Source organism: Cetorhinus maximus, chromosome 8, assembly GCF_964194155.1.
Source record: "Cetorhinus maximus chromosome 8, sCetMax3.hap1.1, whole genome shotgun sequence".
NCBI lineage: Eukaryota > Metazoa > Chordata > Chondrichthyes > Lamniformes > Cetorhinidae > Cetorhinus > Cetorhinus maximus.
In genome coordinates this window covers 110,691,638-110,705,644 of record NC_135886.1, presented here as the reverse complement: position 1 = coordinate 110,705,644, position 14,007 = coordinate 110,691,638, and the positions used below count along the sequence as shown (strand labels likewise).

The 14,007-nt window shown below is 40.5% G+C and overlaps 1 protein-coding gene across 1 annotated transcript; it reads left to right on the top strand.

Moving 5' to 3' along the window:
- The first annotated feature begins 1,837 nt into the window (after positions 1 to 1,837).
- Positions 1,838 to 10,929, top strand: shisa2a (shisa family member 2a). Its single transcript, XM_078547433.1, has 2 exons — positions 1,838 to 2,518; positions 8,063 to 10,929. Exons 1-2 carry the CDS (start codon positions 2,230 to 2,232, stop codon positions 8,590 to 8,592), a joined length of 819 nt encoding a protein of 272 aa, XP_078403559.1. The 5' UTR covers positions 1,838 to 2,229; the 3' UTR covers positions 8,593 to 10,929.
- Positions 10,930 to 14,007: the final 3,078 nt, after the last annotated feature.

The window sequence follows — 14,007 nt, the reverse complement described above, 5'->3', positions numbered from 1 at the left end:
AGAGTTACATCTTGGGTGGGAAGGGGGGCTTGCTTCCATCAAAAGCCACCTTCTGAAGCCAGGAGCTCCCTTCTTAAAGTCCCGTGGTCTCCGGACTTCCCTCCTCCTCCGGCCTCTCCCCCAAGACCCCGAATGCCCCCCTAAATCTTCCCTACCCTCCCCACCTCGGAACCCCTTGAACTTACCTGGGTCTCTGGTGCCCATACTTAGGCTCCGGCATCTTCCTGCATTTCTTCTTTTGTCCACTGCAGCACTGTCTCTGCAGGGACTGGGGAGCTGCCAGCCAATCAGATTGGCCAACAGCTCCCTAAGGTGGGACTTCCTCCCGAGTGAGGCATAGAACTTAACCAGCTGTTTAATGCTCATTCAAGCGTGAGATGCCAATGGGGCACACGGAGTCAGTGGGGATGTGTTCCCTGCCGACTTTTCAGATGGCAGGAAGTGAGACCCCCACCATCTGAAAAATTCAGGCCTTAGAAACATAGAAATCATAGCACAGAAGTGGTCCATTGGCCCATTGTATAGGTGCCAGCTTTTAATATGGGGGCTACCGAATCTAATTTCTTTGCCATCCCCGTGCTCACGAGCAATATCTGTTTGGATCAGCTACCATGGAGTAATTAGTGTCCATGAAACAGTATTCCAGCAAAGTTGAATATTTCCGGGAGAAGATAGAAAAATACCCTATGTCAGAATTCTCTTATAACTGCCCTAGATTTATGCCCTGTGAATATTAGTATACAATATCATGGGGAGATGGTGGCATTGTGGTAATGTCACTGGAACTAGTAATCCAGAAGGCCCGGACTAATGCTCTATGGTCATGGGCTCAAATCCCACTACAGCAAATGGTGGGATTTAAATTCAATTAATAAAATCTGGAATTGAAAGCTAGTCTCAGTCATGGTGGACATTGATTGTTGGAACAACCCATCTGGTTCACTAACATCCTTTAGGGAAGGAAATCTGCTGTCCTTACCTGGTCTGGCCTACCTGTGATTCCCCACAGCAATGTGGTTAACTCTTAACTGCCCTCTGCAAGGCCTAGCAAGCTGCTCAGTTGAAGAGATGGGCAACAAATGCTGGCCTTGCCAGCTGTGTCTACATCCCATGAAAGAATAAATATTTCTTTTAATTGTTTTGAGCATTTAGATAAAATTTCTTCAATACTTATTTATTTTAACCGGTTTATTTTGAATGGGTTAATCTTTCTGTTAAAAACGCCAGGCTAAGGAACTTAATTTGTATTCATAAACTATCGATATGCACAATAATTTCAATGCCAGTTACATATTGGCTAAAGAAGACTAACAGTGTACATCCCAAAGATTTAATTTAAGATTTAATTTTACCTGTTCCTCACTAAATATTCCACAATGATATTCTTTCCGATTTTTACTCTATTAGATGGACTTTAACCTAAACCACACCAACTGTTCCTAAATTTTGAAAAAGTAGCCTTTACATCTCCCTGAAATAAGCTGGCACTGGCCTTTCAATTGAACGTCACCATACGTTTTCAATTTAACACTGCAACCCACCGACTCACCTACCCGAGGGGCTGTGTATATATATTTCATGTTCAACAAACATTATGTATAATATATATTGAAATCTTGATGTGAAATGCACGATCTACCTAACTGCATACAACTCAATTCCAAAACCAAGCTGTGTGTTTACCGTAGAGGCGGAGCACAAATCCTTAAAGGCGTAACTTTGTTGGTATTTCAAATCGGGATTGGTGGAGAAAGCCCAGCCTATAGGGACTCACTTAACCAGAGTTTAAGTGAAAGAATTTCTTTAGCAGATTGAGCCAAAAAGAAATGGAAGGTGGGCAACATTATACTTGTGTTTGAAAGCTGCACGTTATCAACTTTAAATTCTATCTAATCAAAGTGCTTTTTAAAAAAAATCTTTGAAATTGTTTCTAATTTAAAAGACTTGTTTGCAGATGGAAAATTCGTGGTAAAAGTTAAGCAGCCGATCGCCATGAATAGAGCTATTTAACACAGAAATCAACACTCCTGCACTCCGCCCCTCATTGTCCGGATTTGAGGTACAGGACATCAGAAAAAGGAAGGGGTGAAAATCGATTGAGGTAATTAGAGCAACACGCTCAGGACTTCAAGGGAACTGGGGTTTTATTTATTCTTTATCTCCTTTTGAAATCGATCTGCTTTTAGAATTTAATTCGTGAACCCCACAGTTCTCGTGCCTGTGATAGCCATGGGGACTGCTCCGTTTGGGACACTGCTCCTTTTCTTTACTAACTGGTTGCTCGGTGTTCATGCCGCTTCGGGAGAGTACTGCCACGGCTGGTCTGACAGTAACGGTAGCTGGCACTCGGGGTTCCAGTGTCCCGAGAGATACGATGGCCAGGGAGCCACCTTGTGCTGCGGATCGTGTGGTCTCAGGTATTGCTGCTCTCTGCGGGATAATCGACTAGATCAGGGCGCCTGCAGCAACGATAACAATGTGCACCAGGAGCCAGACTCCTACAGCAAGTCAACCTCAGGTAGGCGCACACTGATGAATTCTATCTTAAGCACCATCTTTGATTTACCTCTTCCAATCTACAAAACAAAAAGCACCAACTTTTAAGATCTCTTCACCTTATTAATGAATAGAGGGAAAGAATTACTTTAAAAGTCTTTCTGGTACTACAATACAGTCTTATGACAGATATTCTGCATGACTTTTCTCATCTACCAATGTGACAAATGGGATCTTCACTCGGGGAGTTACAGTAAAGGCTTAAAGTCATGCAAACTAGACGATCCCACATTTGATCCCAGTCTGGGTTTAGTTAACTGATTTCAGTTACTCATTGCAATTGCTTTTAGTTCCCCAGGGCTGAGGAGGAAAAGAAATCAGCCACATTTCCCACTTCTGAGTTAAAATCATTACAGCACAGAAGGTGACCACTCAGCCCATTGGATCTGTCTTAGCTCACAAAATAGTTATCCACTTGGTCCCTATCCTTTCTTTCCCCTACATTGCTTCCCTTTTAAATGCTGCTATGGAATTTGTTTGAACCACTATTTCCAGAGGAGGATCCCAGGTCCTAACAGCCCCATTTGTGTAAAGAACAATTCTCTTAAACTCCATAATCAGGCCCATGTGGGACTGTACTCCATCGAGAGTAAACACCATTGGCATACTTGGATTTTTTAGAATCTAAAAACATTTACATTTGTTTCCTCTGCTGAAGATGTTAATTCCCTTACATGAAGCAATTGACATCTAGAGTTCCTCCAATTAGCCATTTTTTATGTGTAGGTGTTGGCAATGAGTGTTGGAAAGCTATACAACTGGACAATGTTAGAGAATATGACATCATCTTCCTTCACTGTCAGACACATGCAGATACTGGTCAGGATTGGGAGTCTTGGCCAATTTCCCTTGCCTAACAGAGCATTTAGAGTCTCAATAATCACCCTGAGAAAAATTTATTTCAGTGCAACCAGGGATTGAATGTCTGAGGCCTGTGCACCTCAGAAATGGTACTTTTGGCTGTGATCTACAAGGAGAATGAAATTAACTTCCTTTTAAAATGTAACTCTAAGGACACTTTTTTATAAATGTGCATTTAACAATATTGAAGCAAGGAAATTATAGCATTGAAGATCACTTGGCCTTTCATATCTGTCCCAAGGCTAGCTTTTCAAATGGTATTATCACCTCCAAACCAATTCCCTGTAGTTGTTTCTAGTCTTCCTTCTCAAATACTTACCAATCCTATATTAAATGATGTTATAGTCTATGCCTTTAGTAGCCATTTGTAATAAACCATTCTGAAATGTAATGAGCATCTATTTGAAAAATCCATTCTGAAAGAAATTTTTCAAACTTCCTACTTAGATTAAGAAACCTCAATCTATGCCCTCTTGTTACCAATGCAGGAATCGATGGAAACTATCTTCCATTATTTATCTTCGCTAAGCCTTTCAGAATTTTGAAAACCGCTTTGATTTTCCTATTAACCTTCTCTGTTCTAAGAAAAATTCTTTGACTATGCAACTTTTCACTCAAATGGTATAATTCTAGTGAATCTTAACAAATGTTTTCCATAACTCTAGCATGGTGATTCAATTATGTTTTTCTGCTGTAATTGATATAAAAAAAATTTATGCTTAATATGTATCTTGAATGACAAAAAGTATTAAGCAGCTTGCTACTAGTGTTGCCAAAATATTCAATAAGTGCTGGAATAAGTATATAGAGTTTGTTTGTGTGTGTATGTGTATCCTTATATGAATAACTTCCATTGACCAAGTTGCTGACCAGGACACTCCCCTAATCCCAGAACAAACTCTCTTTCTGCCAAGTGGATATTACATTAGAAAAAAAAACTAGGCAATTGGAGGCCCTGAAAGTATGTTTATCATTGCTCACAGAGGCTAGTTATACAGTCCTATGACTTATGGACCCTATGGGCTAATTTTAACAAAACCCATCAGGTAGGAAACTGACTGGATCAGGCTTACAGCCCATTTTATATCCCATCTGATTTTACTATCCATAAACAGTAAAATCAGTCTGAATGGGCAACATGATTTCATCCATTTCCAGGCAGGTTAGATTAAAATTATCTGCTATGTTCTAAAAATATTGCTTCAAAATAGTTCTGCATTGCAGTATTCGATGCTGACTCTAAAACTGCCTTGTTGATAATGGAATTTAATCATTGTAGTTGGGGAAATACTTAACAAACAGAATTTGACCAGCAGCTCTCTTCTTCCCACTTCTGAACTGTTGCTAGGTTCTGTCTATAATTGCTGGCTGTCCTTCACTACATCACTCACTTGGACACTTTTCATGTGTGATCCCAGATTGTGAGTATTGGTGAGGTTTTGACTTTGGTGGTGGATCTAACTATGGCTCTAATTGAGATTGCCTAACACAAAATGGTAGATAGATATATCCAATCTGTTATCTTCCTGGTTGGTAAATTTCAATCCAATTCGGCTGGTGTACTTACCAACTGAAATACCAGGTGGAAATTGTTTATATCTGGTATACAATTTCGTCTTTGATCATTCATCAGTTTTATAAACAACTACAAAAATACACATACTCAGCAATAATCAGCACCCCAATACTCATTTTGGGTCCGGTCAGGACCACTCAGTTCCAGACTTCATTGCAGTCTAGATCCAAACATGGGCACAAACTGAATTAGAAGGTGTGGTGAGAGTGATTGCCTTTGAAAAGCGGGGCACCAAGAAACCCAAGTAAAATTAAAATCAACAGGTACAAAGAAGAAACTCTTCAGCAGATGGAGTCACTCTTGGTACAAAGGATAATGGTTGACATTATTGGTCTTTTCATTTTGGCAGCAAGACATTGCTGCAGGACATCAGGGCAGTGTCCTCAACCTAATTATATTCAGCTAATTCTTCAATTATAAGGTCAGAATTTTGGGGTGTTTGCTGATGATTGTGCAGTATTTAGCTCCATTTGTAATGCCTCATATAATGAACCTGCCCAATCCTGTGTGCAGCTCTTGCTGCACAAACACCTAGGCTTAGGCTGATAAGTGGCAATTAACATTTGCATCACACAACTGCCAGCAAGTGATCACCTCCAACAAGGGAGAGCCTGAGAGAGGTGGTGGCATAGTTGAATTGTCACTGGACTAGTATTCCAGAGACCCAGGTAATGCTTGAATCCCACCACAGCTGATGGTGAAATTTGAATTCAATAAAAATCTGGAATTACAAGTCTGATGATGACCATGAAACCACTGACGATTGTTGTAAAAACCCATATGGTTCACTAACGCCCTTTAGGGAAGGAAATCTGCTGTCCTTACCTGGTCTGCCCTACATATAACTCCAGATCCACAGCAATGTGGTTGACTCTTAAAAAATGCCCCCTGAAAAAGGGCAATTAGGGATGGGCATGTGGCTCACCACTAACTCTCCAAAGCCTCTTCACCACCTAAAGGCCTAAGTTAGGAGTGTGATTGATGGAATACTCTCCACTTACTTGGGGGTGTGCAGCTGCAACACCACTCGAGAAGCTTGATGCCATCAAAGATGAAGCACTTGATTAGTACCTCATCCACTCGTCTAACTGACCACTGCTGGCATGCTGTCTACAGGAGGCACTGCAGCAACATGCCAAGGTTTCTTTTGTAGCACCTCTCTAACCTGAAACCTCCACCCCCAGAAGGTCAAGGGCAGCGAGTGCATGGGAACACCACCACTTCTAAATCACACATCATTCTAACTTGGACATAAATAACCTTTATTTCATTATTGCTGGGTCAAAAACAAGGAACTTCTTGCCTAACAGAACTATGCGAGAACCTTCACTACATGGATGGTAGTAGTTCAAGAAAGCAGCCCACCATGACCCCCTCAGGATAACCAGGGATGGACAAAAATAAATGCTGGCCTTACTAATGATATCTATTTCCCAAAAATTAATAAAAGCATTTTGAACCCATAGAACCAATTTTAATCTGTTATGCAACAAAAATTGATGTAAATGGAGTGGAGCATGAAATTTTATGTAAATCAGAAATGACTGATTACAGTCTATTATTTTTCCAGTTGAAGTTTCCAGTTAGCATTTGAGCAGATAAGAACATAAGAAAGGAGTAGGCCATTCAGCCCTTTGAATGGCAGAGCAGGCTCAATAAGATCATGGCTGACCTTCTACTTCAACATGATTTTCCTGCACTATCCCAGTATTCCTTAATGTTTTTAATATGTAGAAATCTATCGATCTCAGTCTTGAACATACTCAACAACTGAGGCTCCACAGCCCTCTAGGGCAGAGAATTCCAAAGATTCAGCACCCTGTGAGTGAAGAAATTCCTCCTCATCTCATAAATGGCCTACCCCTTATTCTGAGGCTGTGTTCCCTTGTTTTAGGGCATTCCCCTCCCACCCACCCCACCCCAAGCCAACAGAAACATTCTTTTTGCATCCACGTTGTCGAGCCCTGTAAGAATTTTGTATGTTTGAATGAGATCATCTCTCATTCTTCTAAAAATTCTGAAAGTTGTTATTCAAAATTGCCAGCAGCTTCATTAAACTATATTGGTCCATAATTTGCTGTCCGAGATGCGCATTGTTTTCGCGAAATAGCATTTCAATGGCAGTCCCAGGCATTGAATGGTATGATGTTGCTGTTTTCTCTTGAAGGATAAGAACTAAACATACCACACACAGCCAAGTCTTGTCCATTTCAGTCTTACGTACTACCTTAACAATGTGACAAGTGCTAAACTGCTGACAATCTCCAACACTGAAAATGAACTATTACAAGTGTAGTTTCTCATTCCTTTAGATTTTAAAAATGTCAATTTGTTTTCTTTCTTTTCCTTTGTCTTTTTTTTCTCTCTCAATCCAATCTTTCCCTCTTTTTATTTCTTTTACTGTGCCTGATATGACATTGAATTCTAACTTATGCTTCCTTTTCAGCCCTTGCATAATTTATTTCACAATCCTTGCATCTTATTTAAGGCACACAGTTGCTTGTCCTGTCCGCTGACATCTCAATGCATTCTGTTGCTGCAATGTTATCAGGTCTCACGTTCAGCTACTCGCTATGTAAAAAATTAAAAACCTAAAAGGGAAAGAGCAGATGCTGTTAAGACACCCAGTCACAGTAAATTATTGGCCCACAAAAGATGACAGAAGAAAATGGAGACAATCTGCGGAATTGTGAACATTCAGGATGCCGGGACACAGTTTAAAGATGCAAAGTCATTTCTAATGGTCTGCATTATGGAGAAGTAAGACTATGTTGAAGAATGTACTAGTACCGTTTCAGTAGTCACTATATATATTAAAAAAAAAGTTTTCTTTAACTCATAGACAAAAGAAAATGACCTTACCATCAGCAACTTCTTTCAAATACTCAATTTTTATCTGTGTGACAGTATACAATATTCTCAATACAACGGATCTGCACCAAGTTGTAATGTTAAAAAAAGTCTTTGTGTTTGTACCACCGCTTTAAAGACTTAATTCTTAATAAGAATCAAGCAGAATGTCCACTATCGTGCGCAATAATAACATTTGTTCTTCATGTTCCTTTGCAGTTCCTATGTATTTGCCATTCCTCATCGTTGGCTCCATTTTTGTAGCCTTCATCATAGTTGGTTCATTCATTGCGGTATGCTGCTGCAGATGCTTGAAACCCAAGCCACAGGAGAACCAGCAGGATGCCCCTACCCAGAGCCGTTTGCTGGAGTCCCTTCCTCCAACTGGTATCAGAACTCCCTCCCGGCATTCTACCTCCAGCACCACAACTACTTCCACAAGGAGCTCCATGGGACGACAGAACAACATCTGTTCCATGGGGACAGATGGTATCAACCTCTACATGAATGTGCCTACAAATTTCCCGGTCATGAGCTGTCACCAAGCTCAACAGTTCCTACCTTCACAATCCACAGGAAATCCTTTTCTACCGGCACAATATCTTAGCTATGGGATTCCACCTGATCATACATTAGTCATGGCTCCTGCATATGTGGATAGACCAGGATATGGACAACAATCTAATAATCCTTATTCACATGGAACATTAAATGGTGACCAGCTGATGTATCCTGCAGTGACTCTGTAAGATTCAACTACACATTGGACCAGATCTAGTCTTTATGGAATCTCTGACAATAATGTAATAGTCAAATCTAATAACTTAAAAATGACTATGTAATATTTCTACCTTTGACTCCCAGTCAACATTTGTCAACATTTAGAGCTAAGAACATAAGAAATAAGAACTGAGGTAGGCAATTCGCCTTCGAGTCTGTTCTGCCATTTAATAGGATCATAGCTGATCTTCTAACTTAACTCTGCTTTCCTACGCTAGCCCTATCCTCTTAATTCCCTTAGTACCCATAACTCTATTGACCCCTGTGTTGAATACTCAACAACTAAGCTCCCACGGCTCTGGGGTAGATAACTTACAACTATTTGGATGAAGAAACCTCTCCTCATCTCAGCTCTAAATCCCTTTAATCTGAAACTGTGACTATCAAGATTCCCCAGCCAGGGGAAACATTTTTCTAAGCATCCACCCTGTCAAGCTCTTTAAGAATTGTTTCTGTTTCAGTTTGGTCTTTCATTCTTCTAGACACCTGGAAATACAGATCTCATTTGCTCAATATCTCCTTGTAGGACAATCCCCTTAGCTGAAGAAGCAGTATATTGAATCTTCCTTGCACTTTAGGGCAGGTATCTTTTTCTTGGGTAAGGAGACCAAAACTACACACAGTACTGAAGGGGTGGCCTCATTTAATTGTAGTAAGATTTCTTTACTCTTATGCTCTAATTCCTCTGTAGCAAAAGCTAACATACCATTTGCCTTACTAATTGCTCGCAGTACCTGCATATTAACTTTCTGGAATTCATGTACAAGGACACCCTGGTCCCTCTAAGTGTACACATTTTCTAGTTTCTCACTATTCAAAAAATATTCTGCTTTTTTATTTTTCCTACCAAAGTGGATATCTTCACATTTCTCCACATTGTATTCCATCTGCCACGTTCTTACCCACTTGACCAATCAGTCTATACCCCTCTGCAGCCTCTTTGCATGCTCCTCACTGCTTACTTTCCGACTTTGTATTGTCAGCAAACTTGGATATGTTGCACTCAGTCTCCTCATCTAAGTTGTTAATATAGATTGTAAATAGCTGAGGCCTGACCACTTACGGTACATCACTAGATATATTCTACCAACCTGAAAATGTCCCGTTTATTCCTATTCTCAGCTTTCTAAGTCCTCTACGCTTCTCTCATTAGAATAACTGAATCACCTTGATCTCCTCCATGCCCTTCAGTTGAAATTCATCTATTGGCTAATTCTACTAAAGAAGTTATTGTGAGTATAAATGAGGGGATCCCACTTTATTCTTTGTGGGTTTTACTAAAATTAGCAAGTACAGAAATTTCACCCTTGTCAATGGTTCTTTCAGTTCTTCAAAGACAGAGGTAGAAATTCTGCTTGGGGAGCACCATGTAACATGCCATATTGGATGGACAGCCTGTGATATTTTTTTCTTTATTCTTTCATGGGATGTGGGTGTCGCTGGAAAGGCCAGCATTTATTGCCCATCCCTATTTGCCCTTGAACTGAGTGGCTTGCTAGGTCATTCCACAGGACAGTTAAGAGTCAACCACATTGCTGTGGGTCTGGAGTCACACGTAGGCCAGACTGGGTAAGAATGGCAGATTCTTTCCTTGGAGGACATTAGTGAACCAGATGAGTTTCTATAACAATTGATGACAGCTGGCATGGTTACCATTACTGGGACCAGCTTTCAATTCCAAATTTTATTAATTGAATTTAAATTGCACCAGCTGCCATGGTGGGATTTGAACCCATGACCCCTGATCATTGGACTAGGCTTCTGGATTACTAATCCACATCACCATTTCTTCCAATATGCAGCACCAAATATTCAATTCCATTGATTGCAATATAACTGAATGTCAAGCACTGTGTAGAATGATACTGCCGGAGGTGAATTTTACCCTACAGCTCCTTTATCGACCTGGTAAGTCTGATGAACACCAAACACTTCTTGCCTTTGATTGCTCTACCCTTAGTCCTTCTTCATTAATCAACATTCTTTACAGAAAAGATTACTTGCATAAAATGAGATAATGTATTGGACATTACAGCATTGTGTATGTAGGCTTTTCTGGCTGAATACACTCCTTGCGGCACAAAAACTATACACCTAAGTCCCAGATTTGGTTTAGTATGATAAGTTTGAGTCCTGCATTTGCTGTTGACAGAGCTCTGACACATCACTAGACTATAGGTTTGCAAGTATGTAGAAGGATTTGTAAATGTACTGTTCATCAGGTCCCTTTGCTCCAATGGATTATATATGATTTCTGTAAAGTATAGTTATGTTTTGTACATTTTCTCAGGATGTGAATAAAAATGTGAACAACTTGCATCGATTATAGCCTCATTTGCATTTTGTAAAGTCACAAAGTGCTGTATGGGAGGAATATGGACACCCAGCGGATTGTTGGAGAGAGGTTAAGGAAGGGACTGGAAGCATAATCGAAAGGTTACATTTCAAGGGACTCTTGAAGGAAGAGATAGAAGTGACAAGGTAAAGAGAATTGGGTGTAAAGTTCCAGAATTCTGTGTAGCTGAAAACTCTGCTATTAATGGTGGCTTCCAGGAAGCAGTGGGGTGGGATGGGGACAAGGTGGAGGTAACCTATAATAAAAGAGTGGTGGTTGGGAATACATAACAAAGTGGAAATGAGTTGAGCATTTAATTATATGTGTTAGGTAAGTCTTCTGGATTTTTGCCAAATTGGTGTATGCTGACAGAAATGTTTGCCACAAATATTCTGTCTCGAGTATTGAATGTATCCTGTTGTATGAGTACATTGGTTAATTGGACTTCCTAATGCTTACAAAAACTGTAAGCATCTGGTTTAGAAATGGGATAGTCTGTTCAAAACAATGGCCTTGTACCAAAAAAGCAGTATCTGTTATTCACTTTTTGCTTTCTTTACAATTGTAGATTAGCTTTAAAAGTTCTTGTAACATTATAGTGAGTTTGCCAAACTGACTACGCTCCAGAAGCCAGCAATAGCAAGGGGGTTATTGTAACAGTTGGCTCTGGTTCCTTACTGAGGGAAGAAAGACCTCTACTTTGAATTCTGTAATTTCAGCACCAGTTATAATTTTATAGATAGAATCAAAAGAGTCCATCTGCTCCCAAAGTTCAAAGCTGCCATATGTTAATGATACTCTCATATCCCTCAGTCTTTCTCACTGTTAAATAACTACCCAGCTTCTTTATTGGATTTCACTAACATAGCTCATCTTCATTACTTTCCCAGACACATTCATAATTCATCGCCCTTTCATATGCACAATTATTATTACGAGTTTATCTCCTATAGTATTGCACATAGGCAAGACCAATTCCAATATTTAGGCAAAAGAACATATGAACATACACAGTAATTAGGAGCAGGAGTAGGTCATTCGGCCTCTCGAGCCTGCTCCACCATTTGATAAGACCATGGCTGATCTGATTGAGGCCTCAACTCTACTTTTCTGTCTACCTTAGATTCTTGATTGACAAGAGAGTCAATCTAACTTGCCTTAAAAATATTTTATGACCCTGCCTCTACTGTTTTCTGTGGAAGAGAATTCCACAGACTATCGGCCCTCTAAGAGAGAAAATGTCTCCTCTTCTCCATCTTCAATGGGAGACCCCTTATTTTTGAACTGTGTCCCCTTGTTCTAGACTGCCCCACAGGGGACACATCCTCTCAGCATCCACCGTGTTAAGTCCCCTCAGGATCTTGTGTGTTTCAATAATATCACTTCTTGTTCTTCTAAACTCCAGTGGATACGTGTCCAACCTTTTAGGTAGGGAAGTGTGAGAAGGCAGTTAAAACTGGGAGAGGAGAAGTGAAGGAAAGATAGCAAAGAGGACAGTGGTAAAAAAAGGGGAACAGGTGAGCAGAGGAAAAGCACACCAGAGGTTGACAAAGGGGTGCCTGATACTGGGCCTGGGTTCATATTTTATCAGTAGGCAGAATGGGGAAAAGGGAGATGAATGATGATAGGGGAGAGGAGAAAGATAAGGCTTGGAGGAGCGGGGACAAAGCTTGGATGTAGAAGGGTTTGGGTGATACTACAAAGGGTAATTTTCCCCCTCATTGGGGAAACTGAATCTCGCTGGCAGATTGGGTGTGGAGAGAGTTGGTGGAAGGGAGGGAGATTGCTTGGCTTCCCATATTTAGGGAAACGTTGCAGAGGGTATGTTTTCAGTTTCAGAAGATAGTGCCAAGCTGCATCAGGGTAATGAGTTGTAAGAGACACAGGTTATCTTTCAGTATCTGGGAAGGAAATTTATCTTTCACTGGGGGGTGAGTTGCTGTTTTTAGATGCACAAATGAGCCTGAACTTGGTCTAAGTGGGAGTGAAAGGGGTTGACCATTGCTCATAGGAAGTTGAAGGAATTTGTTCTTTGTCGGGGCCAAGCCTGCTGGCATCATCTGACCTTTCTCTGTTTGGTTCAGTAAATTGGTCCATGCCACATGATTTTGACACATGAAGCCCAAGTGCAGATATGCTTTGGCTGAGGTTCCTAGCTCAGATTTGTCATTTTACACCGAATTCAGAGTCCAGTAAGATAGGGAGAGAGATGGGCCTATTAAAAATCGCTTTGAATGGGGAGCCTGACTGCACCTTGTGCACTGCAGGGGTGATTCTAGCTCTAGTTTCAGGTTAACATTCGTATATTATAAATTTGCTATTAATCAGAGATAGGAAATTGGGGCATTAACATCTCATAAGTGAGTTACTTTATTACTATTGATTATAAGAGAGAATCTGAGTGTTAACTAGTATTGCTATTAGTTATCATTGAGTTACCATTAAAAGGAAACAACAGAAGGGTGGGACTGATTAGGAACCAAAAGGAAACGTGTGGAGGCAGAGGGCATGGCTGACCTAGTAGATGAGTGCATCGCGCCTGTCTTCACAAGCGAAGAGGATGCTGCCAATGTTGTAGTAAAGGAGGAGGTGGTAAAGGATTAAAAATAGATATTGAAGAGGTACTCAAAAGGCTGGCAGTGCTCAAAGTAGAAAACTCACGCCATCTAGATGGGATGTGTTATGTTCTACTATGAGGTCGCTTTGCTCGCGAACCGGTTGCGCACTTATCTGTCAGCAGGTGAGTCGATTACAATATACTGCAGACGCAGAGACCAATATGAAATGAAGCACATGCTATTTATTTATTTACACAAACAACAGAGCACTATCATGATGTGTGCTTCATCAACCAGACCCTGCTTGAGACTAACATTAACATGGTAGCCTGTGTTACACAGCTATTGGGACTTAATGGTCACGTGGTCAATCTGCTCACATTTTCTTAAAATTTTGGGCCTTGTTAGTAATTTTGCTTTCTCTTCCTACATGTGTACTTTTGATGGGTTTTCATCTTGGCAGCGCTGACTTTAACCTTGGCTTCCTCTTC

Excerpts from the sequence above, each read along its gene's own strand:
- shisa2a (XM_078547433.1), top strand. The coding sequence starts at position 2,230 with ATGGGGACTGCTCCGTTTGGGACACTGCTCCTTTTCTTTACTAACTGG. Across the intron at positions 2,519-8,062 it reads CTACAGCAAGTCAACCTCAG|TTCCTATGTATTTGCCATTC; the intron begins GTAGGCGCACAC and ends GTTCCTTTGCAG.